The sequence below is a fragment of the Etheostoma cragini genome, chromosome 13 (genome assembly GCF_013103735.1).
Source record: "Etheostoma cragini isolate CJK2018 chromosome 13, CSU_Ecrag_1.0, whole genome shotgun sequence".
NCBI lineage: Eukaryota > Metazoa > Chordata > Actinopteri > Perciformes > Percidae > Etheostoma > Etheostoma cragini.
Window position 1 is genome coordinate 7,564,466 of NC_048419.1, and position 24,542 is coordinate 7,589,007.

General features: G+C 38.9%; 2 protein-coding genes across 13 annotated transcripts in view; one reads left to right on the forward strand and one right to left on the reverse strand.

Moving 5' to 3' along the window:
- zpld1a (zona pellucida-like domain containing 1a) overlaps nucleotides 1-2,360 on the reverse strand; it is a 26,094-nt gene extending 23,734 nt beyond the window's left edge. Inside the window, exons 1-3 of the mRNA XM_034890704.1 lie at nucleotides 1,906-2,360; nucleotides 1,217-1,330; nucleotides 748-968 (exon numbers count right to left, since the gene is read on the reverse strand). Of these exons, the coding sequence (XP_034746595.1) occupies nucleotides 748-968; nucleotides 1,217-1,322 (327 nt within the window). The 5' untranslated portion in view covers nucleotides 1,323-1,330; nucleotides 1,906-2,360. The remainder of the gene's footprint in view (nucleotides 1-747; nucleotides 969-1,216; nucleotides 1,331-1,905) is intronic.
- A 6,194-nt stretch (nucleotides 2,361-8,554) lies between these two features.
- Nucleotides 8,555-24,542, forward strand: part of picalma (phosphatidylinositol binding clathrin assembly protein a) — a 51,436-nt gene continuing 35,448 nt past the window's right edge. For 11 of the 12 annotated variants that reach the window (XM_034889910.1, XM_034889913.1, XM_034889915.1 and 8 more), the window contains exons 1-2: nucleotides 21,609-21,747; nucleotides 21,946-22,190. In XM_034889910.1, coding sequence (XP_034745801.1) covers nucleotides 22,061-22,190 — 130 coding nt within the window. In that variant the 5' untranslated portion in view covers nucleotides 21,609-21,747; nucleotides 21,946-22,060. Of the gene's footprint in view, nucleotides 8,566-21,608; nucleotides 21,748-21,945; nucleotides 22,191-24,542 lie in introns of those variants that run through there. The other variant, XM_034889912.1, reaches the window with a different exon arrangement.

The window sequence follows — 24,542 nt, forward strand, 5'->3', positions numbered from 1 at the left end:
TTTGGAAAAAGGCTGCAATGAAACAAAGAGTGAAAAATTTAAAGGGGTCTGAATACTTTCCGTACCCACTGTATGCAGTAGAGCAGCAGAGCTCCACTTTAAACTCCTTTTAAACAGTTTTTTAGAAAAGTTTTTTCACTCATCCTCTTAACAGGGCTTCCAAGATCCAACAGTACTCCCTTTACTGTGATAACAAGTGCTGGACTGCATTCCCATGAAAGAAAAACTCAACTTGTCAACATCAAAACATGGATACTGTGAACGAGACAGCTGACCGATATACATAAAAGACACATGTGATATTTTTTCTACAAACTACTGGGAAGCTGTTTGCTGTTTTTAAAGTTTTCAGCTTCAGTTTGGGTTGTTCTGCATATATAAGTTTGAATACAAAATGTTACCATATAAAGATAATTGTTGAATCGTCTTAGACTATGAGTAATTTTATATTTGATGATTGTCAGCAGGAATTGCTTAAAATGCAAGCCTCATTTTTAAATTACAGCACAAACCTTACATGATCCACTCTTTACAGTAAACTATATTTTTATTAGCTGTAACGCTATTTTCTCAAAGTTATTGGTATTATATTATTGCAGATAGGTCTTATTTACCTTAACAACAACATATCCAAAACAGTTAGATCCCCAAATCCGGTCCATCATCTACAATGTTTAGTACCAGTAATGCTTACAGAACACTGTAAAATCTGTAAAACAAACTAATTATACCATTCCTGCTTCTTACCACCAGGGAATTGCCACAAGACTCCAGAGTTGCCAGGCTGATACTAAAGATTACTACAGTGGGAAAGGTGTTGTTATTGATGAAACCGCGGCAGTGGGCATCTCCATGGCGACCATTAAGAGCCAGGTCAGTGTCGGTGTAGCCAGAAAAGAGGACAGGGCAGAAGTTTATCTTGAGGGTGATGGTCTGCACCCCACAGTACACACTGATATCTCTCTCCGCTGCAAGACACACACACACACACACACACACACACACACACACACACACACACACACACACACACACATAGACATAAACATTTAAAAATGACTTACATTAGGTTTAAATCACAAATCAGGGACTTGTATGCCGTCAAAACAATTCATCTCTTCCTTGGAATATGTAGCTGAGGAGAACTTTCCTTTAAAGACATTCCCATGTAAATTTTATCCAGAAATTCTGAAAGAAAAAATGTTGACTTCCTCACCAGGGAAGCGGCTGTGAAAGTTAGCGTCACAGTTGTATCCATTGAATTGAGCTCCAAGTGATAAGACCTTACTAAACACTAAAAGAATCAGAAATATATGTTCCATTTCAGCACCTGAAACAGAGGAAGAATTTTCACTTAATGTAAGAAATCCAGTCTACGCACTCCATCTGACACTTCAGAAAACAAAAACAGAAAGTGATCCATCATACTGTATATCTAATTTATTTTGCTGAAGAAAAACAAGATATTCTTCTCAAAGTGTGGTAATGTCAGAGGGGAAGATTTTCCCAGGTGATTTGAGTTTTTTCGCAACAGTTTCTGACTTCAGGAGAACATTTTTCATAGCCTCTCAAAATCAAAGCAGACAAATGTTACATGAAATTATCTTTAAACATCTGCAGCTTTGGCAGCAAAGTTATGAGAAATTATGTTGGATACTGTGTTGGAAACTATGGTTATTTCATCGAGTATAATGGCTTATCTCTGTGTGCACATCTCATTGTCCTGTGAAAACCTGTTATCGCATAATTGTTGTCAGTCACAGATTAAGAGTTTCATTCCTGAGGAAACAGCTAAATTAGAGGAGTAATTGCACCAAGTTTGTAGTTTGTAGCACCTAGCTCTGACAGCAGACAGTGCTGAGGTAAAAAGGCGACGGTTGCTCTGCGAGAAGTAAAACCACTCACCCTTGTTCCTGGAAGCCAGCGAGTCAGCGGTTCTCCATAAGCTTGGGACAGACGATGGAATGGTCCGCACAGCATCCCTACCTGACGAATAGAAACAGGACTAGGGAGCAGGGGGGGAAAAAAGGGAACCTACACATAAGAGATTCATTATTTGAACATGTCAACAAAAAAGGGCTGTCCAGAGTGAACATGGGAAAGTCCATCAAATCTGAATGTGTTATACAAATCCTTTCACGTTCGCAGAAACATGAGCAGGTTTTGAAGTTTCCCACTCATATCCTTTCGGCCCAATCTGGCTGTGTCACTGCTCACAAATGGTTTGACGCCGCATGAGGTCCAGCGGCGGTGGGGGGGAGAATTATCTTTTCATCGCTCCAGTGGCCCTGCCCTGCTGACAGAGCCATTCCTTTCTCCCTGGGCCGGTCGGTGAGTGCAGAGCCCACCACGCAGGTTCTGGCCCCCAGAATCCACACTTTTCATGCTTTGTTTGCAGCAGTCCTCAGTCAGCACAGCAGCAGGCAATCTGCTTTGCGGGGCTGTGAGCTGCTGCCGGCCTCCTACCTTATCCCTAAAGTTTGATTCCTGCGCACAGGACTCCCACCACAACATAAAGAGAGCAAATAAAAAGAAAGCAAAGTTCATGGAGTTTCAAGGGATTAGCTGGTCCCCCTGTCCCATTTTCCATATGGACAGCAGTATTTTTGACGAGGTTACCATAGTATGAACCAGACAGAGGACCCACAGGGCTCCTGTGAATATGGAATATGAGATGGAAAAGACATTGCAGTGGTAGTTTCAAGCAAACTTCTCACTTTAGGTCCAGTGGAAAACAAAAGAGGCACTTGTTTGGTTACTCACTTCTTCTGTTTGAAAATCCCCCCACATGTATTTTTCTTCTCCACAGAGGTTGTCATCACCAAGATCATTTCACACTAGCTTCAAAGGTCTCTGTCCTGCAGAACACCATCAACTTTCAAAAAAGATAACTTTGCTATTGCATTCTCTATTCTGAAATCATTAGAGCACAGGGAATCAAGTGTAATCTGCCCCTTACCTTGTTTGTCTCAACTGATTTTTGGCCTTCATCTTTATAAAACTGTGATCCATTAATGTATCCATTGTTAAAGCTGGTGATGTTCCTCTAGGTTCTTCCTGTTTAAAACATCTTGTTGAAGCGGTCAATGCAAACTGAGCAGTAGTGACTCTCTCCGCAGCTCAAGACATTCAGTGGTGTTCCTTCAATGCTCTGATAATCACTCAGAGACCTCTATAGGAAAGTGAGCACTGACAGTTGGGGAATGGCTGCTTCTTATTTCTAAGGATGTTGCTAATCCAGATATAAATTGTAATTACAAGAATCTTGGCTGAAAGCTGGAGATAGTACACTGATTTACTTGCAGACTGATAGCCATCTAGAGTGCCCCAGTACCTCAATTATCCAGAACTCATGTCATCACTCTATATGCTTGATAGTTAGATTTAGTTGGTCTTATCAGTTTGAGACCACCTTAATCCATAGAACCTGACACAGACACTATTTTGGAACTGTTCATTACTTTGCACAAACAGACATTGTCAAAGCACAGCACTCAGGTGACGGTCTACTTAGGGACTGGTTTTTTATTTAAGGGGCTACCGGAGGAGTTTTGGGGTCTTTAGTCATAATAAATAAATAAATAATAAATGTTTCTATGACTCTCCAAAATGATTAGGAAAAATGGCATGACCCCCCCCCCCAACTATTTATGATGCCTTCTGTTCTGCTTTGCACTTGGCAAAGATGTACAGATAGACATTGGACCAGGGGTAGGTGGAGGGATTACACCTCTAACCTGGCCTGGGAACGCTCAGGCTCCCCCAATCGGAGCTGTTTAACTTTTTACAGCACACCAATGATCCCGTGAAGTGCTAGCCCTGCAAGATTAATCGTTATAAAATCACGATCTCAATTCACCCTGTTCACGGTTTAATTTCTAAATGAGTTTGATTCTCATTTAATTTTACGAGCCAACTGCATAAGAAATGCTATTTTCTTCTGTGAGTTTTAATGTAGCTCGGAAAAGGAAGTTATGGGTCCACTGCTGGAGCTGTTTCCCCCATGTTCTGACACCAGATAAGCAGACAAAGATGGATGGATGGATGGATGGATATAACAATACAATAAAATAAAAATAAAACAATAAAACGTTGAGACCATTCAACAAAGCACACTTGGTAATAACAAATTCAACACGTGAACTGGTTATGGACTCATCACTAGGCTTCCTCAGTCATTGTATATATTTTAGCACATAGTTAAAGCTGCCAAAGCTGAACATTATCCAAAACTCCATTTCTCAAACGAGCGTCAATTTGGGAGCTTGCATGCCACCACTCCTTCCTTCTGTTGTTTGCACAATTTCACACAAATAATCAACGGGGCAAAAAGGATATTTGAGTCGGGTCTTGCTGCAGACTTGATGCCCTCCTGGCTGGTGCTGTCCGTGAGCTTTGACTTTTTAAAATAAAAGCTCACGTCTTGTCTGCTATGTTTTCGTACGTTGGATGTTTTTGAACTAAACAGTACGACAATCATGCTAATGAATGGGAGTCATGTGATTGACTGGACAGAGATGGCAGCTTAAAGTGTAGCTTGTGGCCCAACTTTGTCAAATAGTTGTTTTACATGGTTCCAACTTCAATTTTTTACCACTTTGTGCTTTTTGGAGTTACTTAAAGTAGTTTGGCAAACAAGAACAGAACCCGGTGCGGCGATACGGTTGCCATTGCAGAGGCATTGCTTAAGAAACAGAAAAGCTACCTTGAACCACGTTTTGCTCAGATCCAGTCCCAGATTCAACAAGTGTGGATTGACAATGACAATAAGCTAACAGCTATTCATGCTCAGCTAGCATCTCTGACTGCAAGCCTGGGCTCTATCAGATCGGATGTGAACAAAATTAAAACTACCCTGAAAGAGAGGCTGGAAGGTGCCAAGGCTATCCAGTATCTTTCGCGGCCCCTGCCTAAGTGGTTCCCAAATCTAGCAGATGTTCAGATCTAGATTATGAGAGCCCACCAAATTTACAGTGATAGTCCAAAGAAGACCACTAATCGAACAACCACCTTTGAAAATCAACGTGCTGTGGAAGAGAATCAGGACTGAAACAACTGCCGGACAACATGGACCATTGGTTTGTCTTGTTCTCTTAATGTGTCCTGGTTTTATCGCACTGTTGTATGATATGATTACAGTGACTGTGTTTCTGAATACTATGTCAACCTAGCTTAATATGGCCTAATCTACATAGGTTAGCTGGGCCACTGCTAGGCTAGAGTTTCCTTTCAAAGGTGCTATTTTGTGCTTTTTTTCTGCAGGCGGACACCGGCCATTTAGCCAATAGATTCTATCTTACAATTCCATCTTCCTCAGCGAGCTTAAAAACAAAAGGAGTAGCCTATGTTGTCAGAACGGAATAAAGTGTTCTTAGTCAGATGACACAGGCAGGATTGTGGTCATGCATTTGTGCATTTGTGTCAGCTTATGCGCCAGTATTTTTGATGATAATTTCTATAATATGCTCACTCACATGCATCAAATGTTAACGAACTGTTCTTTTATTGTTATTGATACTGTTTATTTAATCTTTTATTTACTGTTGATCGGTCAAATGCAAAGGCCACTGGGGACCAGGCACCACAACAGCCTTTTCAAGGCATTTGAGAAGGAAGGAGTGGTAGCATTCAAGCTCCCAAATTGACGTTCGTTTTAGAAATGGAGTTTTGGCTAATGTTCAGCTTTGGCAGCTTTACCTATATGCTAAAATATACAATGACTGAGGAAGCCTAGTAATGAGTCCATAACCAGTTCACGTGTTGAATTTGTTATTACCTAGGCTGCTTTGTTAAATAGTCTCAATGTTTTTTGTTTTTATTTTTTATTTTATTGTATTGTTATATCCATCCATCCATCCATCTTTGTCTGCTTATCTGATGTCGGATCATGGAGGAAGCAGCTCCAGATATCTATAAGGCCCAAGCTGCTGGCCCATAATTTTAGAGCATTTGTGGTAAGGATTACTGAATTTTCTCAGGTAGGCATAACTCTTTTTCCAGGATAGATTTTCTTTTTGCATCCCCTCAATTATTTCATTCAATTGATAAAGCGGTGCTACTCCCAATGCCGTTGTCAGACCACAAAGAGGTCACCACTACACTTGGCAAACTGTTTCAACGTGTGGTTATATTGCGTTTCAACATTTCTTTATCACTCAGTTTATTGCAGAATTGCATGTATTTGTATTAATTAATGTTAGCTCTTTAGAAGACCCAAGTATATTGTGAGATGCGATAAAAGGTTTTATTAGGAGCAAAACCATACTATTCTGCTCTAATGTGCGCAAAGCTACGCCACTTCACCTACAAAACCTTGAAACTGAGTTCACCAGATTAGATTTATTGTTGACAAATATTTTACTTATCAAATGGGTTTATAACAATCATTAGTCAAGAAAGCAATGAACAACATTCTGTAACAGAAATCTGAATTCCTCATCCATAGAATGAGACAAGCTATTATTTTCAGACTTAGTCATTTACTTGCCATGAGAATTAGGTCCAGTGACCTTTTTGCAGATATTCCCCTTTTTAAATCTTCATATGGTAATATTAGAACTGACCCTGTTGAAATAACTAAATCCTTTCAGACATTTTATTCTAATCTGTATGAATCAGAGGTCACTTTGGACAAAAGCCACTGTGACGGGTGGTTAAATCAGCTTGACTTGCCTCAGTTGTCAGCAGAGGTATCAGCTGATTTAGACAAATTGATTACCCTAATTGATGGGATCTCCCTTAATTTTATGTATTTTTTGGGAAAAACTGGGCCCATTCCTTCTTGACATGATTGAGAAGGGTGAATTCTCAAGGGATGTAAACACAGCCTTGATTTCCTTACTCTTGAAAAAGGATAAGGATCCGACAGAGAGTTCTAGCTATTGACCCCTGAGCCTGCTAAACTTTGATTTAAAAATCTTTGCAAAGCATCTAGCTCATTGTTTGGAGTCCCATATGTCAAAATTAGTAAACTCCAACAAAACTGGATTCATAAAAACGTGAAAGGCAGCAGATAGTGTTAAACACCTTCTCCATTTTGTGGATGCTGCAGTAAGAAGCCAAGTCAGCCTTTCACAGACTTGAGTGGTCATTTTTATGGTCAGTCTTAGAAGTGGTGGGCTTTGGTGACACTTTCATTGGTATGGTTAAAGCCTGAGTCTTAACCGGATTCACCTCCTCCTCTGTGTGTCAGTTTCAAGATCTTCACGTGAAGGCTGAGCCTTGAGTCCTGCACTATTTGTCCTCTCCTTAGAGCCTATAGTTCAAGCCATTTGCCAATCATTTATGGTGTCACCAATATGCATTTGTAATACACAGCATCACCTCTCTGTATTTGCAGATGACGTTATGGTCTTTTTAGAAAACCCCTCTCAATCTCTTCCTCACCTTCTATCCCTATGCGAGGAGTATGGCAGCTTATCAGGCTTTAAAATTAACTGGTCAAAGTCTGCATTTGAATAATTCTGCTAACATCCACATTGTTAAACATTTTAGATATTTAGGTATATTGATTTTCCCTTGCTCAAACCAGATTGTGAAGCATGACTTTTTTGTTGCTCTGAGCAACGTTTTGAAAGATATGGAAAAATAAATGTCTCTCCCCATGTTGATTCAAGCTTGTATCTTTGTGGTTAAAATTCATGTTTTACCCAGGATTAACTATGTGAGCTCCACCTCTTTCCCCTCCTTCTGGTTATTAGTTCAAATGACAATCAGCAGTGTCTAAATTCATTTGGAAAGGTAAACAGCCGCAGCGTAAGGCCTACACTACTGAGGAGGAAAGAGGATGCCAGTCTTTTAGATTGCATTTTTAGGGGTCCAAGCCTGAGGATGCGTGCACTGCGGTAATTTAACATTATTTTTGGTCCTTTGTGTTAAGGCCCCTCCTGTCCTGGCTCAACCCAGATATGTCTGTTTGCTGGCGTCCCTTAGAAACTGCTATGACATGACCAAACTTGGAGATTGGCTGAAAAGTGACAGTAAGTTTAAGTAATAACTAATAATTTGAATCCATCCAGCTGCCTTTTATACACTGTATATCCGATTACTTGTTAGATACAATTATTGTTACAATAGGAGCTCTTGTATTAAAAATAAAAATAAAATATATATATATATATGCATATGATATACAGTTCACAATGAGTTCCTTCTGGTTAACAAATTACGTTTCTATGAGATGATGATGTAATAATAACCTCAGTTTTGGTGAAAATATCCACTGCCACTACCACTTAATAAGGTCACAGAAGACAATGAATCATCTTTTTTTTCCAAACAAAAAATGCGGTTTAAACTGTGATAAAACTTTTGATGATTTCTCTCAACAGAAAAAGATCTATGGATCCTTTATCTGGATTGGAATCAATCTAGACTGGGTGCCGTCACACCGAGCTCTATTTGGGTCTTTGATTGACAGATAAACCTTTTTGAGTGTTTGAGAAAATGAAAGGGCAAGTCTCAGGTTTTGTTGGCTAAAATGTCATCACTTGGCATGCATACAAGTAGCCAAGTCTTTGCATCATTTTCAGCGTCCCTCAGAGAGTATCCCTGTAAAAGCTTGTAGTCCCTGTTGAAATTATATACATGACAAATACATTCTTCAGAGAAAAAGGCATTGTCTGCCTGAACAATTATTGCTGGAAAAGCAGTGTTAGAATGAAGTAAAACATGTGCCTCTTTTGATCAATTTGTACAAATGCCATTTATTCAATATTAAATAAATAAATAGGGCTGTCAAAATAAATGTGATGATAACGAGTTAACGCAAATGCCTCTTTACGCCACTCATTACTTTGACGTGTGATTAATGTACGCCTTAGGCTGCACCGTAGTTTGGGAAATCAGAAAGCTATTCAGCAGCAATGTTAGCAGAAACCGTAAATTGCTCTGTGATAACATCAAGGGGATCACCAAACCTGCCAACTTTCTTGTGGCCCACCACAGTGGACTGAAGCGAATCTCCGGTTTGATCCACAAGGAGACCCACGGTGGGCTGAAGGTGTTCCTGGAGAACGTGATCCATGATGCTGTCACTTAACACTGAGCATGCAAAGAGGAAGACAGTAAGTGCCATGGATGTGGTAAATGCTCTGAAGGGGAAGCCCCGCACCCTGTACGGCTTTGGAGTTTCAACCTGATCATAAATCACAAATAAAAAAGCAACACACTTCATCTAAAGAGAGACATGTGTTCAGAGTTACGACTATAAAAATAGTAGACCAAGCATCTGTGACATTAACCATTGGTTTGTGGATTGCTGCATTTGAGGTAGTTGCCATCCTGGTTGCTTTACAACCGGATGTGATGATTTTTTGGAAGAGATGGTTGAGCTGGGGAGGAGCGAAGAAGGTCTTAGTAGCTCATTGCATACATGTCAACAGTTAAACATAGCTACAAGTATGATGAGTAATATTGTAAAGTACATTTATCAGAAGTTACAGTGTAAACTGTGTAACATTATCCACTAATGCTAAAACATGCTAACATTAATTTAGTTTTAAAATTAGTTCTTCAAATCCAGGTTTTATATTTTATATTAACTTTAACTGTGTGTCAGCAAAATGCCTTTAATAAACTATATTTTGCATTTTGCCTTGACATGCTGTTTGAGCCTGCAGATCAGCAGATGGAAATTAGCTCATTTAACTCAGTTAACATTACACCACAGAATAACAGACGGTTAATTAATTAATGTGTATTCTCTTAGTTAAATGAATGAAGTATAGTTTGTTATGCTAGTGTGCATTCATATTTAACTTTGAGGGGCTCAAATGTGTAGGAGTCATTCTTTCTCTCTCTTTCAGAAAAAAGTTATTGAAAGTGCAGGCATGTCCAAACAAACAATGCACCAAAAGTAATAATTTCTTTTCTTTTGCAATTTAATGTAAAACATTAACATATTAGCAGACTTTTTTTACAACTAAGTATAATAGTTTGAAACAGAGTTCATATTTCTGTTTATTTATGATGATGATTTAAAATGATGGTTATTATATGTAACATCACTGTGCTGTTCCAAGAGTATTACATATAGCAGTAGTTATTGGGACCAATTTAATCAATAGATGGATAGATAGATACTTTATTGATCCGCAAGGTCAAGATCCTGGTAGCTTACAGACATCACACACAACATACACATACATCATAAACAGGATAATAAAATAACAAACACCAACAAACAAAAAAATCCACATGAATAATATGGACAAAAAAAGAAAGAACACTACATCAAAAATCCACATCAACGTACTAAGGGATGTATAAGCATGAGGCGCTTGCAGTGACATGGCAGGGACTGATCCCGTGATTCAGTATGCATGGTAAGGTAGGGTGCTCTTTGAGAGTGTGTGTCATGGTGGTAGTGCAAATAAGTCCGATAGTGTAAGGATAAAGTCTAGAGACCGGCATTAAATATGGACAATTTAAGAGAATAATGTAGAAATAGTAATATAAAAACTACAGCACTTTTTAAAAATAAAAGACGTACGGCGTTATAAAGGAACAAAGCTGACAGTGGGATACACACAAATGCACAGCCAATATTAGAGATTTGAAGTAATAGGGTTACAGCCATTGTTCAAGTATTAGATCAGACCTCAGTCCATGCTGGGGAAGGGATATGCATATGGGCTAATATAGCCATTAAACAATGTAAACAGTGCAAACAGTAAACAGTGGGCCAGTGGACAGTCAGTACATAACTGTTGTTATAGAAGGTAGCGGAAGTGGTGGAGAGCGAGGAGAAGCAGACAGACTATGCAGAAAAGTCTATCTCTCCTCTTCCTTTTTTGTGAAGCATAGTAGAGTTGAATTGCACTGTGGACAAATGACTTCCTAAATCTGTCAGTTGTGCATGGCAGTGTGCGTAGTCTTGAGCTGGTCATGCTCTTTTGCATTGTGATTGTGCATTGTGCAGTGGAGTGGACAACAGTCATTGTCCAAAATGTAACATCATGTAAAATGTCTCACAGTATAGTACATTTGGAGAGAAAATACAGGAAAGAGTGTCTTTTAGTCAAGAGAAAATGCACTAGGTGCTGTTTAATCAGTGTAGGTTTATTGTAAATTCATTATAACAGAAAAGTATTAATTAAAAAAGGCATGGTAAACAACTTGTTAAATTACCATAACGGTTATGATTAAATTTAATACATGAGCTTTACTGGGGGCCAGTGCCAGCTATGAAGAAAGAAAATTATTTAAACTGTGAAGGTGGTGACTGCTAGATCATTTCATTTAATATTTATAAAATTCTGTTTTTGACCTTTCAACCTCTGAATCGTAAGGACAGAATAATAAACTAAAAAGAAAAACTAAAGTTGTGGCCCATGCAGTCTGTTTTCCACAACCAGATGAATGGCACCAAATATGTCACTCTATACATAAGGTGTTCCTTCTCTAGGCACTGGTAATTCAGTTTTCAGTGTGGATAACTTTGTATTAACAGTGAAAGACAAACATGTAGTTGTGACATGGTGTATCACAGTGAATCAGAAATATATAAGCTTGTGCATGAATGTATGCTTCAGTTTAGGAGTTGCAATATTAAGTGAGCAAACTCCTCATTTTGAATAGTAGAGATCTTTATCAGATCTATGCTATCTTTGGTCTCTAATGCGTCATCATAAATGTTGCTATCCACACATTCCGATTAGTTTTTACTATAAATTTACCCTATGTTATGTTTTGTATTTCAGCCACTTTCACCACAAAGTATTGGCACATTTATAAAAATGTACCTGTTTACTTAGTGTATGAAAATGAATGTCTACCTGCTTGTAAGAAACTTACACTCAAAGCGCAAACTGCATACAGTTCTTTCTCTTCACGGGGCATCATCAGAAGAAAATCTGTTTGGAAAGAGAAGTGGTTAATGGTGTGCATTTAGAACTTACATCCAGAATGATATATTGACAGTTTACAGTAACAAGGCACCACATCTGCTATATGCATCTGCAACAAAAATTACGGAAATGTATATTTATTAGATTTATTTAAGATGGTCCAATAATGCACAATAATAAGAGCTTGGGCCATTGTGTAAATGTGCCAGATTTAGCCATACAGGCTATTTTCATCAGAAGTCACTGGCAGGTTGATAACGAAACTATGTTATCCCGAACTATAGCATGTCATTGACAGTTTGATATGAAGAAAACGTTACGTTAGCAACAATTACCAGCACTACTACATGTGATTAAAAACAGGTTAACGTAACCAGCCCAGGGGGACCATTTTGCTTCATCCTTCCGGTTACACACCTTACTATGGCCGCTGGTGACATCTACCTACAACAGGTCCACTGTTGGAGCAATCATTAGAAAATTGAAGAAGCTAAACATGACTGTCAATCTCCCTCGGACTGGTGCTCCATGCAAGATCTCACCTTGTGGGGTCTCAATGATCCTAAGAAAGGTGAGAAATCAGCCCAGAACTACACAGGAGGAGTTGGGCAATGTCCTGAAAAGAGCTGGGACCACCGTTTTCAAAGTTACTGTTGGTAATACACTAAGACGTCATGGTTTGGAATCATGCATGGCACGGAAAGTTCCCCTGCTTAAACCAGCACATGTCAGGCCTGTTTTAAGTTTGCCAATGACCATTTGGATAATCCAGAGGAGGCATGGGAGAAAGTCATGTGGTCAGATGAGACCAAAATAAAAAATTTTGGTCATAATTCCACTAACCGTGTTTGGGGGAAGAAGAATGATGAGTACCATCCCAAGAACACCATCCCTACTGTAAAGCATTGGGGTGGTAGCATCATGCTACCCAATAGAGAATCTTTGGAGGGAGCTCAAACTCCATGTTTCTCAGCGACAGACCAGAAACTTGACTGATCTAGAGAAGATCTGTGTGGAGGAGTGGGCCAAAATCACTCATGCAGTGTGTGCAAACCTGGTGAAAAACAACAGGAAACGTTTGTCCTCTGTTATGGCAAACAAAGGCTACTGTACCAAATATTAAAATTGATTTTCTCAGGCGTTCAAATACTTTTTTGCAGCTGTATCATACAAATAAATAGTTAAAAAATCATACATTGTGATTTCTGGATTTTTTTTAGATTATGTCTCTCACAGTGGACATGCACCAACAATGACAATTTCAGACCCCTCCATGATTTCTAAGTGGGAGAACTTACAATATAGCAGGGTGTTCAAATACTTATTTTCCTCACTGAATATGCTTCCGCTCAGTAATATTATTAGAAAACACTCAATTAACTTTCACTGTTAGGCGAATTATAGTCTTCAATAAAGCCTGACGAAACCATTCAGTTAGCTAAACTTCAAGCATGCATTAAAGATATAAAATCCTTGATGACCTACAATTTTCGGATGTTAAACTCAAACAAAACTGAAGTTACTGTTCTTGGCCGTAAACACCTCTAAACTTCATAATCTGCATCATGCTAACCAATAGAGAATCTTTGGAGGGAGCTCAAACTCCGTGTTTCTCAGCGACAGACCAGAAACTTGACTGATCTTGATAAGATCTGTGTGGACAAATGGGCCAAAATCACTTCTGCAGTGTGTGCAAACCTGGTGAAAAACAACAGGAAACGTTTGACCTCTGTATTTGCAAACAAAGGCTACTGTACCAAATATTAAAATTGATTTTCTCAGGCGTTCAAATACTTTTTTGCAGCTGTATCATACAAATAAATATTTAAAAAATCATACATTGGGATTTCTGGATTTCTTTTTAGATTATGTCTCTCACAGTGGACATGCACCAACAATGACAATTTCAGACCCCTCCATGATTTCTAAGTGGGAGAACTTACAAAATAGCAGGGTGTTCAAATACTTATTTTCCTCACTGAATATACACTCACCGGCCACTTTATTTGGTACCCCATGCTAGTAACGGGTTGGACCCCCTTTTGCCTTCAGAACTGCCTCAATTCTTCGTGGCATAGATTCAACAAGGTGCTGGAAGCATTCCTCAGGGAGTTTGGTCCATATTGACATGATGGCATCACACAGTTGCCGCAGATTTGTCGGCTGCACATCCATGATGCGAATCTCCCGTTCCACCACATCCCAAAGATGCTCTATTGGATTGAGATCTGGTGACTGTGGAGGCCATTTGAGTACAGCGAACTCATTGTCATGTTCAAGAAACCAGTCTGTGATGATTCCAGCTTTATGACATGGCGCATTATCCTGCTGAAAGTAGCCATCAGAAGTTGGGTACATTATGGTCATAAAGGGATGGACATGGTCAGCAACAATACTCAGGTAGGCTGTGGCGTTGCAACGAAGCTCAATTGGTACCAAGGGGCCCAAAGATTGCCAAGAAAATATTCCCCACACCATGACACCACCACCAGCCTGAACCGATGTTAGGCGAATTATACTTGTCAATAAAGCCTGACGAAACCATTCAGTTAGCTAATCTTCAAGCATGCATTAAAGATATAAAATCCTTGATGACCTACAATTTTCTGATTTTAAACTCAAACAAAACTGAAGTTACTGTTCTTGGCCGGAAATACCTCCAAACTTCATTATCTAAAGATATAGCTACCCTGGGTGGTATTACCCTGGCCTCCATTACTGTCAGAAATCTAGGAGTCATTTTTGATCAGGATATATCCTTTAACGCCCATCTATAACAAACCTCAAGAACAGCCTTTTTCATCTTCTTACATTGCCAAAATTAAGAACATCCTGTCTCAAAACAGTGCGGAAAAACTAGTCCATACATTCATTACTTCTAGGCTGAGCTACTGTAATTCCTTACTATCAGGTTGCTCAAGTAAGTCCCTCAAGACTCTCCAGCTGATCCAGAATGCTGCAGCTTGTGTTATGACAAGGACTAAGAAAAGAGATAATCTTTCTTCTGAATTAGCTTCTCTGCATTGGCTTCCTCTATCATACAGGATTGAATTAAAAATCCTTCTCCTGACCTACAAAGCTCTAAATGGTCTAGCACCAACATGTCTAGAAGAGCTCTTCTACGCTCCCAGAATTCAGAGCTATTTGTGGTTCCTAGAGTCTCTAAAAGTAGGCTGGGAGCGAGAGCCTTTAGCTATTAGGCTCCTCTCCTGTGGAACCAGCTCCCAGTCTGGGTTCGGGGTCATAAACTGTCACCACATTTAAGAATAACTTGAAAACCCTCCTATTTGATAAAGCTTATGGTTAGGGAGTGAGGCGTTGCATCATCTGCCTAGCCAGGCCCACCTGCTTCTCTTCATAGTTGTCAGATTCATTTACCATATAATCAGTAACATAATAAAAGGAGAGGGCGAAAGGCCAGTAAAGCCCAATCTATAAAGTGTCTCAAGATAACTTTTGTTACGATTCAATACTATAACTAAAATTGAATTGAACTGAAATTGTCCCCGTTACTGTATATTTTGCATACAAACGGCTGTAGGAGTCACCACACAAACAGGCATCTCTGGACGGCACAGTTACAGTAAGTGTGCTCTAGGATAAAGAGTCCGATTACAGGCTAGTGTTGACAGATTTTGTGGTGTGGTCTGACAGACCAAGTTAAATTTACAAAAAACTAAGGACATGGTTATTGACTGAGAAAACCCCCACATCCACCTCTCCCTACCACAATCGTGAGCACTGTGGTGGAGACAGTGGATGGGTGAGTCCTATAGATACTTGAGAACAATGATTGATAAAAACTTGTCCCATGACCTAGACTGTGTAACTTTGCCAGCGGTTTGATTTGGCCTTGCAGCTCAGTCTGGAACCCTGCATGTTTAATTCTCCTGCTTCAGTTCACAATTTTGAGGGAAGCAATAACAAACTGGCTTATCTGCTTGGCAAGCTATTGGCAGGTTTAACACAATGACAACTGAGAAGCGACAGAGCAGCTTCAATACTCTACTTGGTAATATGTGAAGCATCCATTCACATAGGGTTAATATAAAACCCGTGTATTTATGTATCTTAAAAACACTCCCGGTTCTCCTCAGCTGTGAAGCCACGTAGCCAACTTGTTGTCCAAGCATCTGTGTCCTCGCTTGATAAATGTGAAGTCGAGCTTCATGCAGATCACCCTGATAGATAACCAGAATTTTAAGTCAGAATGTAAACTGGGCCACAGATTACAATTATATTAACCTAAAATTAACTTAATTAAAATGCCACAGCCCATACTGCTTTTGTTTATTAATGATAATGATAAATTGTTATTCAAGTACTTTATTTTTATTACTTAAAGTACATTTAAAATCAGGTACTTTTTACTTTTACTTAAATAGGGTTGTCATTGACAGTCATGTTTTTGTCTTTGTATTCAACTTTCTTTGTTTAAGTTGGTTTCTTGTTATCTGTTTGTTTTCATGAACTTCCTGTTTTATTTTGAAATCCACTGTTTGGTTACATCCTTGGTCCCTTTTCTTGTTTGTTTCTAGCCTTTTCTGATTGTTCTTCCCCGCCCTGATGTGACAACACATCTCTGAACTTTTTCTCATCGCTCTGTGTAAAAACTCTTTTTACATCAGGAAACATACTTTGAGCTAACAAGCTACACGCTGAAAATGGCAAGTTTTTAAGAAAATCTGGATTTTGCAACAGGCAGGCCAGGTTTTTTAGGAGAATAATTGTAAAGATTTACAACGACTGTTTACAGTCTTCATTATGGGACGTTTTGCAAGGTGCAAAGGTTCCACCAAAACAAGTTCCTTCCTAGACCTACCTCACATGGACCAAACTAAAGAATCAAAAGTACACATCAAATACCACTTATTTTTCCCAAAGATGGTTTCTGTCATTTTAGGTAGTTCTCATCACACTGATGTTTGTGAAAGGTTAATCTTTCAGAGAAGTTTTTTTTTTTAATTAATTATTGGATGCTATAAGAACGGGGTGAAGAATCATGATTGACAGCGATTGGTTGGGCGGATGTATAAAAAAACCATTCATCAGTGACACACTGTAACCAATGTGCCACCTTTTCATCAGATAAACATTAACACACTTTCACATTCATACACTAATGGAACAGCATCAGGAACAATTTGGAGTTCAGTGTCTTGCCCAAGGACACTTCGACCTATAAACTGAGCCAGGGATTGAACCACCAACCTTTTAATTGGTAGACTACTCTACCACCTGAGCCATACCTGAGTGGAACCACGGCTCCATCGCCCAATCAGTACTGCGCAGACTCTGGCTCCAAAATCACAAGAGCAGCATCCGCATCTGGGATGTTTTGGCTTCACTTTTATTTATTGGATATTTTTTTGCAGAGGTAGGAAGTAGGAAAATGCATTACCCATCTTTATATACAGTCTATGGGATCAGATCTTGTGGATCAGATCATGGGGATCAGACCCTAGCAATGTTAGCTGCTGCTGTTATCAGCTAACTAGCAGCTAGTTAGCTGCTGTGCTAGCGATTCCATTGGCCACCAGCCAACTGGGAACCTGGCCCTGGCGATAGGGTTTTTGCTAGCGTTACTAGCATTTAAGTTACTACAGCGTTGAATTGAAGGTCGTTCTCTAAAACCGACATCCACTTTCTTCCCTGCGAAATTTTCTTGTGGTAGGCAGAGACCAATTGAGGAGGGGAGCACAGCTTAGCTAGTTGCCTTGGTCTGAATCTGTGAAGTAACCACGCCCCCTTCATTTGAATATATAAAATGTAAAGAAAATAGGGAAATAAATTAATGTGGACTAAAAGTGGAATAAAGGTCCCTTAAAATAAACAAATGTAGTCAATTCATCATTTTATACATAAAAAAGATGTATTTATTTAACTATACTGATTTATTTATATATTTATATTTACATTTATTTAATGCCTCCTTTGTTCATTTCAATGTATTTCATAGGCATATTTATGTATTTATTTATTGAAAATAATGACATTCATAAATTTGATTCATGGGTCAGGTTAACATTTTCTTCATGATGGTACTGGTGTCTGTGTTGGTGTCCTAATTATCACTACCATTACATATCTGTAAATTTACTTTAGTTATTGACTCTCTGATCAAATGCTGGAATGTAGCGGCACAATGATGAAATTCAAAAAAGAGATATCTTTACATAACGGTAGAAGAACAAAAAGTAGAAATGCTATGTTGTAAACCAAGGTAAAACATATATAGATATTTTGTATTTACATCTTTACTACAAAGAAAACTATGCTGTACTGTCTTATTTTTGACTTATGTTCAATTGTGCTATTTGTTTAGGCTAATATTAATTGTAATTTAAAATATAGATTAAATTTCTTTTAAATGAAAACAGACTTTGCAGATATGTTTTTCAGCCCTGAGTAGAGTCTGCCCCAACAAACTTCTCTAACAAGGTCGGCCAGCCTTTCGTGAGAGGCAAGAACCTTTATTGAGATTGTGTTTGTGGCACTGATCGTGCCAACTTGGCAAAGCAGACAAAGTGGGCAATGGCCTCAGACTTTCAAGGGCCCTAGGTTCACTGTGTGGCATGTACAATCACCTAAAGGATTATTAGGAACACCATACTGATACTGTGTTTGACTCCCTTTCGCCTTCAGAACTGCCTTAATTCTATGTGGCACTGATTCAACAAGGTGCTGAAAGCATGGACATGGTCAGAAACAATGCTCAGGTAGGCCGTGGCATTTAAACGATGCCCAATTGGCACCAAGGGGCCTAACGTGTGCCAAGAAAACGTCCCCCACACCATTACACCACCACAACCACCAGCCTGCACAGTGGTAACAAGGCATGATGGATCCATGTTCTCATTCTGTTTACGCCAAATTCTGACTCTACGATCTGAATGTCTCAACAGAAATTGAGACTCATCAGACCAGGCAACATTTTTCCAGTCTTCAACTGTCCAATTATGTTGGGCTCTTGCAAATTGTAGCTATACTCAGACCGGCCCGTCTTGCACCAACAGCCATGCCACGCTCAAAATTTCTTAAATCACCTTTCTTTCCCATTCTGACATTCAGTTTGGAGTTCAGGAGATTGTCTTGACCAAGACCACACCCCTAAATGCATTTGAGCAAGTGCCATGTTATTGGTTGATTAGATAATTGCATTAATGAGAATGAGTTGCATTCCTATGTTAATACACAGGTGCTGCAGTTTTCATGTTGAGAGATTCCTAGCTCAGCTACAGTGTCCTTTAGTTTCAGTTGTGTTCAGTGTGTTGTGTTTTAGCAGACTAAAACACAACAGTAATGTTAGTCTCCCTGAAATCAAGGAGCAAGAGCCTCTTTCTACTGTAGATCCACCATTTTGAACCAATATGCAACAGAGAAATTAATTACAGAAGTAATGTAATGCCGCAATTACAAATGTTTACCACTAGATGTCCTCAAGGTGACACAAATGTTGTGACGATGGGGGAAGGAGCATGTTGACTATCTGTCGGACATATCATAGTCTATCTAAACCTTTAAGCAATGAGTAGTCAACACAGTGTTCACTGAGAGCTAAATTAGTTGTGATGTAATATTTGTTTTACTAACAAGCAGTAATGGTAAATATTACTCACTATCCGTTTTTTTTTTTTTTTTTGGCCGGCGGATGTAACGGCCCAATATTTGCGTTTTTACGTGTTTCTGCATTGGCCAATACATGGTTCCTGCGTTCGGCGATACATTTTTCCCGGCATTATTTACAGCCAGGTGTCCACAGGCAGCTCTGTGTTGCTGGAGGTGCTGTAGTTCATGTAGTTTGAATCAAGCACTTTATTTCAATTGCTACTTTTCAGGTTTATTCTATTCTTAAATTATTTAAATGTGTAGACAAACGCATCATCAAGGCTGTGTTGAATGTTGATGAAGGCCTTTTACCCTTTCACAGTTAACCATATGCAGTGTACCCATCCATATGATGCACATTGCAGGCAAAATTTGGGTGATATGAATGTAAGATGATTTCAGAAGTGACACTAATCTGTGTTTTTGTTTATTATTTTTTAAATCCAGTGTGGCAGGGTTTACATTTATATGATATAAATTGAGGGAGCAAAGCAATATTGGCTCCAAATTTTGGCTCAAGAAAATCGGCAGCCTGTATCGGTCAAATCAGTCGATCCCTACTTTCCCTACTCAAGTAGAAGTCCAGATACTTACAGTATGTTAAAAGAAATACTCTGGTAAAAGTAGAAGTACTCATTTCACTTCTTTACTCAAATAAAAGTATCAATGTACAAGCTTGGAAATGTATTTAAAGTTTAAAAGTAAAAGTAGCCTTGCAAATGACAACCATATTTTATGCAAAGCGACCTGGACCATGCAAATGTTAGTGCAAGCTGAGAAACTTCAGTAGACATGGTAAAAAGGCTCTTAATATGCCATTTCCTACATTTTAAATGGATGTTTGCCAGTAGGCCTAAAACATCACATACTTTATATGATTATTGTGACAGAGATTGGGACTCCTGGTTAATAAGATTCTGACTGAGTTGCAAGATACTATTATCATACTATTCAATTGTGATACTACGAGAATTCACAAATCCAGTTTCTCTTTTTTAATCTTCCCCTTAAAATTTAAAGTAATCTACATGTATGTTTGTGTGCTCAAATATGGCTTCTGATAACCTAGTTAAATTAGTCTTACGATTGTCTTTGATTAATAAATTATTAATCAATTACTTAAACTAATTAAATCATCAAACTTAATCATTAATCAAGTGTCACTAAAGCCAGGCCTATCTTTGCTAAAGGCATAATCTCAGATAGACGCAGGGCAGAGGTGGAGGCAAATATCTGTATGCATTACAATGTGTAAATGTTATAAGCGGTTAAGACTGACCAGGAAATAGACCCGCCATTTTCCTTCAAAACCTTCAGTCCATGTAAACGATGATTTAAACCCAGCAGGGGAGGCGCTATAAAATAAAGAACAGAGTCCAGCGTGGGAACCAAAGTAAGCGAGAACGACAGTGTATCAAGGCAGACAGTTACTGGCGACATGACCGGAAGTGACATTTGTGGACTCCAAAATAAAACATCGAGGAAACTAATCACAATAGTTTTTACCGTGGATGTATTTGACCAAGGATGCAGGTTTTAACAGGATGGGTGATGAACCCAATTACACTGACCAATTACACTGACCAAATATGCTTTCCTACTAATTAAGATATTAGTAGGAAAGCATATTTGGGGACTAAAATTGTAGCAGCCCACCAACATCACAAAGTGTGGGCTTATGAAAATATAGGCTAAAAAACACACGATTTTATTAATTCAGTTAAATTTGATTTATAGTGTCCAATCATAACTAAGTTATCTCAAGACACTTTACAGATAAAATAGGTCTAAACTACACTATAGAGTCCAATCGATTCTCCCAAATGCATGCATTTGGTTGGATGGGTTATATTCGAGGCAAAGACATCACACCAAACAGATTTTCTGCATTTTTTTAGACAGGATGAAGGCCACCTAATTTTAACAATTTTACACTGGCAAAAAATGGCACTTCTTGGGTGTTAAAGAATGAATCCTGATCTAAGTTAACCCAGTGCATTGCCATGCATAGTAGCCTATATCTTTAGATAACGAGCTTCGGATGTCATAGTGGTTTTTCCTTTTATCACTTCCTTTATTTTTCCACTTTCTAAAGTTCACTTCATATGATATTAACACTTCTCCTTTTTTCTTGAATTTTCCTTAATTGAAATTTTATTGTGGAAAACTGTGTCCGGAAGTAACATCTATTTTTATTCTATCTCTGCATCTACTGTTACGGTATGTGACTGAGAAAGACTTACGGGAAGAGGAGAAGAGACTTTGGACGAGGGATCGATTATAAGACTTGGTTTGTATCTTTCAGTCATGGAGATTTTATGGATGGTTCTTACTGCATGTTTAGCCGTTGTCTTTAACTAAAGTCTGATGAAATTTTATCTTCCATCAGTTAGCTAGCCAGTTAACGTCAGCCTACAATGTAACGCCTGTGCTGTCGTCTCATTATTTCGTCTCTGTCTGTCTCTCTCTCTCTCTCTCTTGTCTCCAGTGTTTTCAGGTGGCACAACGCCTTTGGAGGTCGATACCGTCCACAAAACCCAAGTTATTCCGCTGGATTTGGAAACGTTTCTTTAACAGTGATCGTTTATTTGATCTGATACGGGATGTCTGGACAGAGCATTACAGACAGGATAACCGCCGCTCAACACAGTGTCACCGGCTCGGCGATTTCCAAAACTGTTTGCAAGGCGACCACACATGAAATAATGGGACCAAAAAAGAAACATTTGGATTGTAAGTATTCGGTTTATTGGTTTTTGGTATAGCTGTTTTAATTGATTTTGTGCTTTAACCTGAATCTGAATGGTGTGTCTTGGTTGTGAGGCCTGCACATAAGTTACATGTAACTTAACGCTAACGTTATATAAACTTAACCATTCTGAAGTAGTTGGTCAGCAATTAAAACTAATATAGGCTACAGACGTTCAAAAGAAAGAAATCGTTCATTTTATCCTTAACAGTAGCATGGCTAACCGTTTTGACAATTGACAAGCAGTTTGCCAGTGAGTGTTAGCAGCTGGGGTCCTTAGTGATGAGTCGTTTGTAACGCGACATTTTTTGCTTTTAAATTATTAACCACATTCTCTAGACAGCCACACAAATACTTTAATCCGAGTAGAAAAACCCTGTTTGCTACATGGCTATAGAGATAAATGACATGACATGAATACAAAATGTAGCTAAGTTAACAAAAGCGTTAACGTAGCTACTGAGTTGAAAAGGCAAACTTTCCTAGCCTGCTCTATAGGATCATCATTTCAGCCTGAGTTGTCATGAATCATACTTCAATTTGCCGTTAAGGTTCCACCAACAACGACTCTCATTAAAGAAATATTTCAGCTCATGGATAGGCCAATAAGTCCCACTATCTTCTGCTAAAACATGCAATGCAGCAGGTAGAAAGCCGAGTATATTCCCAAACTAAGCATTCAATTTAAAATAGTAGCTGCCTGATGCATAACGAACTTATTGAGTCGACTTCTATAGTATAAAAGACACATACTGAGGCTGCACATATGTGATTGTTGTGGGACTCTGATTATTTTAAACTGTGAATGCCAGCAAGTGTAGTGGCTGTTGAGTGTGTACTTAGTGGCTGTGGGGTTATGCACTTACACAGCTTTATCAAGAGCACACAAGAAAATAATCAGAAGGATCATCACAACCAGATAAATTGTTACCATCTTTCAGAATAAGGCTATTTTAGTTTTGAGCTGTTATTAATTAAGGGATTTGTCCGGTTGGATGGACTTCAACAGTCATTCTCTTTCAGTGCATTTGGAGAGGTTTGACTGGTGGACAATTGACACAGCCTTTGCACATCCTAACCTTTGGGTTGCGTCTGAGTCTATATCTTTTCCAGGAACTCCATGGTGCTGTCAGCAGCTCAAAATTAAAACGGACCTAATGTATACATTCCCTGCTTATTTTTTGTATTATTAGTTCATACTCTGTATGCATAGGATCATGGAGCTTTTAAGTCCTAATAGCACTGTTGACACCATATCATTTACTATGAACCAGTATCTACAGGATTGTCAATGAACTATCAGCTTAATTATAGTCAGAGCATCTAAGTCAACCCTTTTTCCAATGTAAAAATAAGGACTCTCAGACAGCTGAACATGACTGTGCTGCTCCACTCTGTATAGTAGAAACGGAGTGAAAGTAATCCACATCCATTATATTTTCACATATTGGCATGTTGGGTCTCAATTTCATTAGCTCTGACCATTTGTGACCATTCACACTTTACTAAGTGTGTGCATCAATGTCTTTTCCATTCAGTTGTTTTTCTTCAGGGATAGACTATCTTAGATTATGACCTACTTCTATCAGCCATGCAAATAAAAATATAACTATGCAAATTGCTCATCGCAGTAGAATTTGAGCAGCATCCATCAGGCAGCCTTTTGCCTAAGGTTCTCAACTAATGCCTGTTCTACAGCGATATTTATATTCGAGTATTCTCATGTCACTTGGTTGTATTTTGAAATGTGGTATTATCTATAAGCAAATATAGCGTTAGGATGATCATTGTGTAGGAATCAATAAATATGTTTTTCATCACAGTGCTCTTTGCTGTTATATTAACTGGCTCAACAACAAACCATATCTCGCAAATTGCAGGTAGCCCCTTGGTACGATGTGGGTTCCATTTATATTTACATTATATGTTTAGACCTAGCCTGAACAAGGAGTTCCAGGTTTGATGATGGAACATGTGGGTTTTTGAATACCTCCACCGTTCAGCTGATGGAGTATGCAGTAATTAGATCATTTGCCAGTGACATTGCTGATTCCAGACAAGCAGGTGATGCATGGCTCCTCTATGGAATTGCTTAACTAAAGCTTCTCCCTGATGTAATCTAGAGACCCACTGCCCAGCTTGAATCTCACTTAGGTTTGAGGTATTTAAAGAGGGCTGAGGGGTGAACTTGTGTTAGGAATGGGAGCTAGACACATCAGGGCTATACTTGGGTGCTCATGAAACTCCAGTGTTGCTCTTGTCTGGGTTGCAGGTGAGATATGGCCCTTAGCACAGTCTTCGTTTAGTTTGCGCTGTACCATAGTTCACATTCTTTA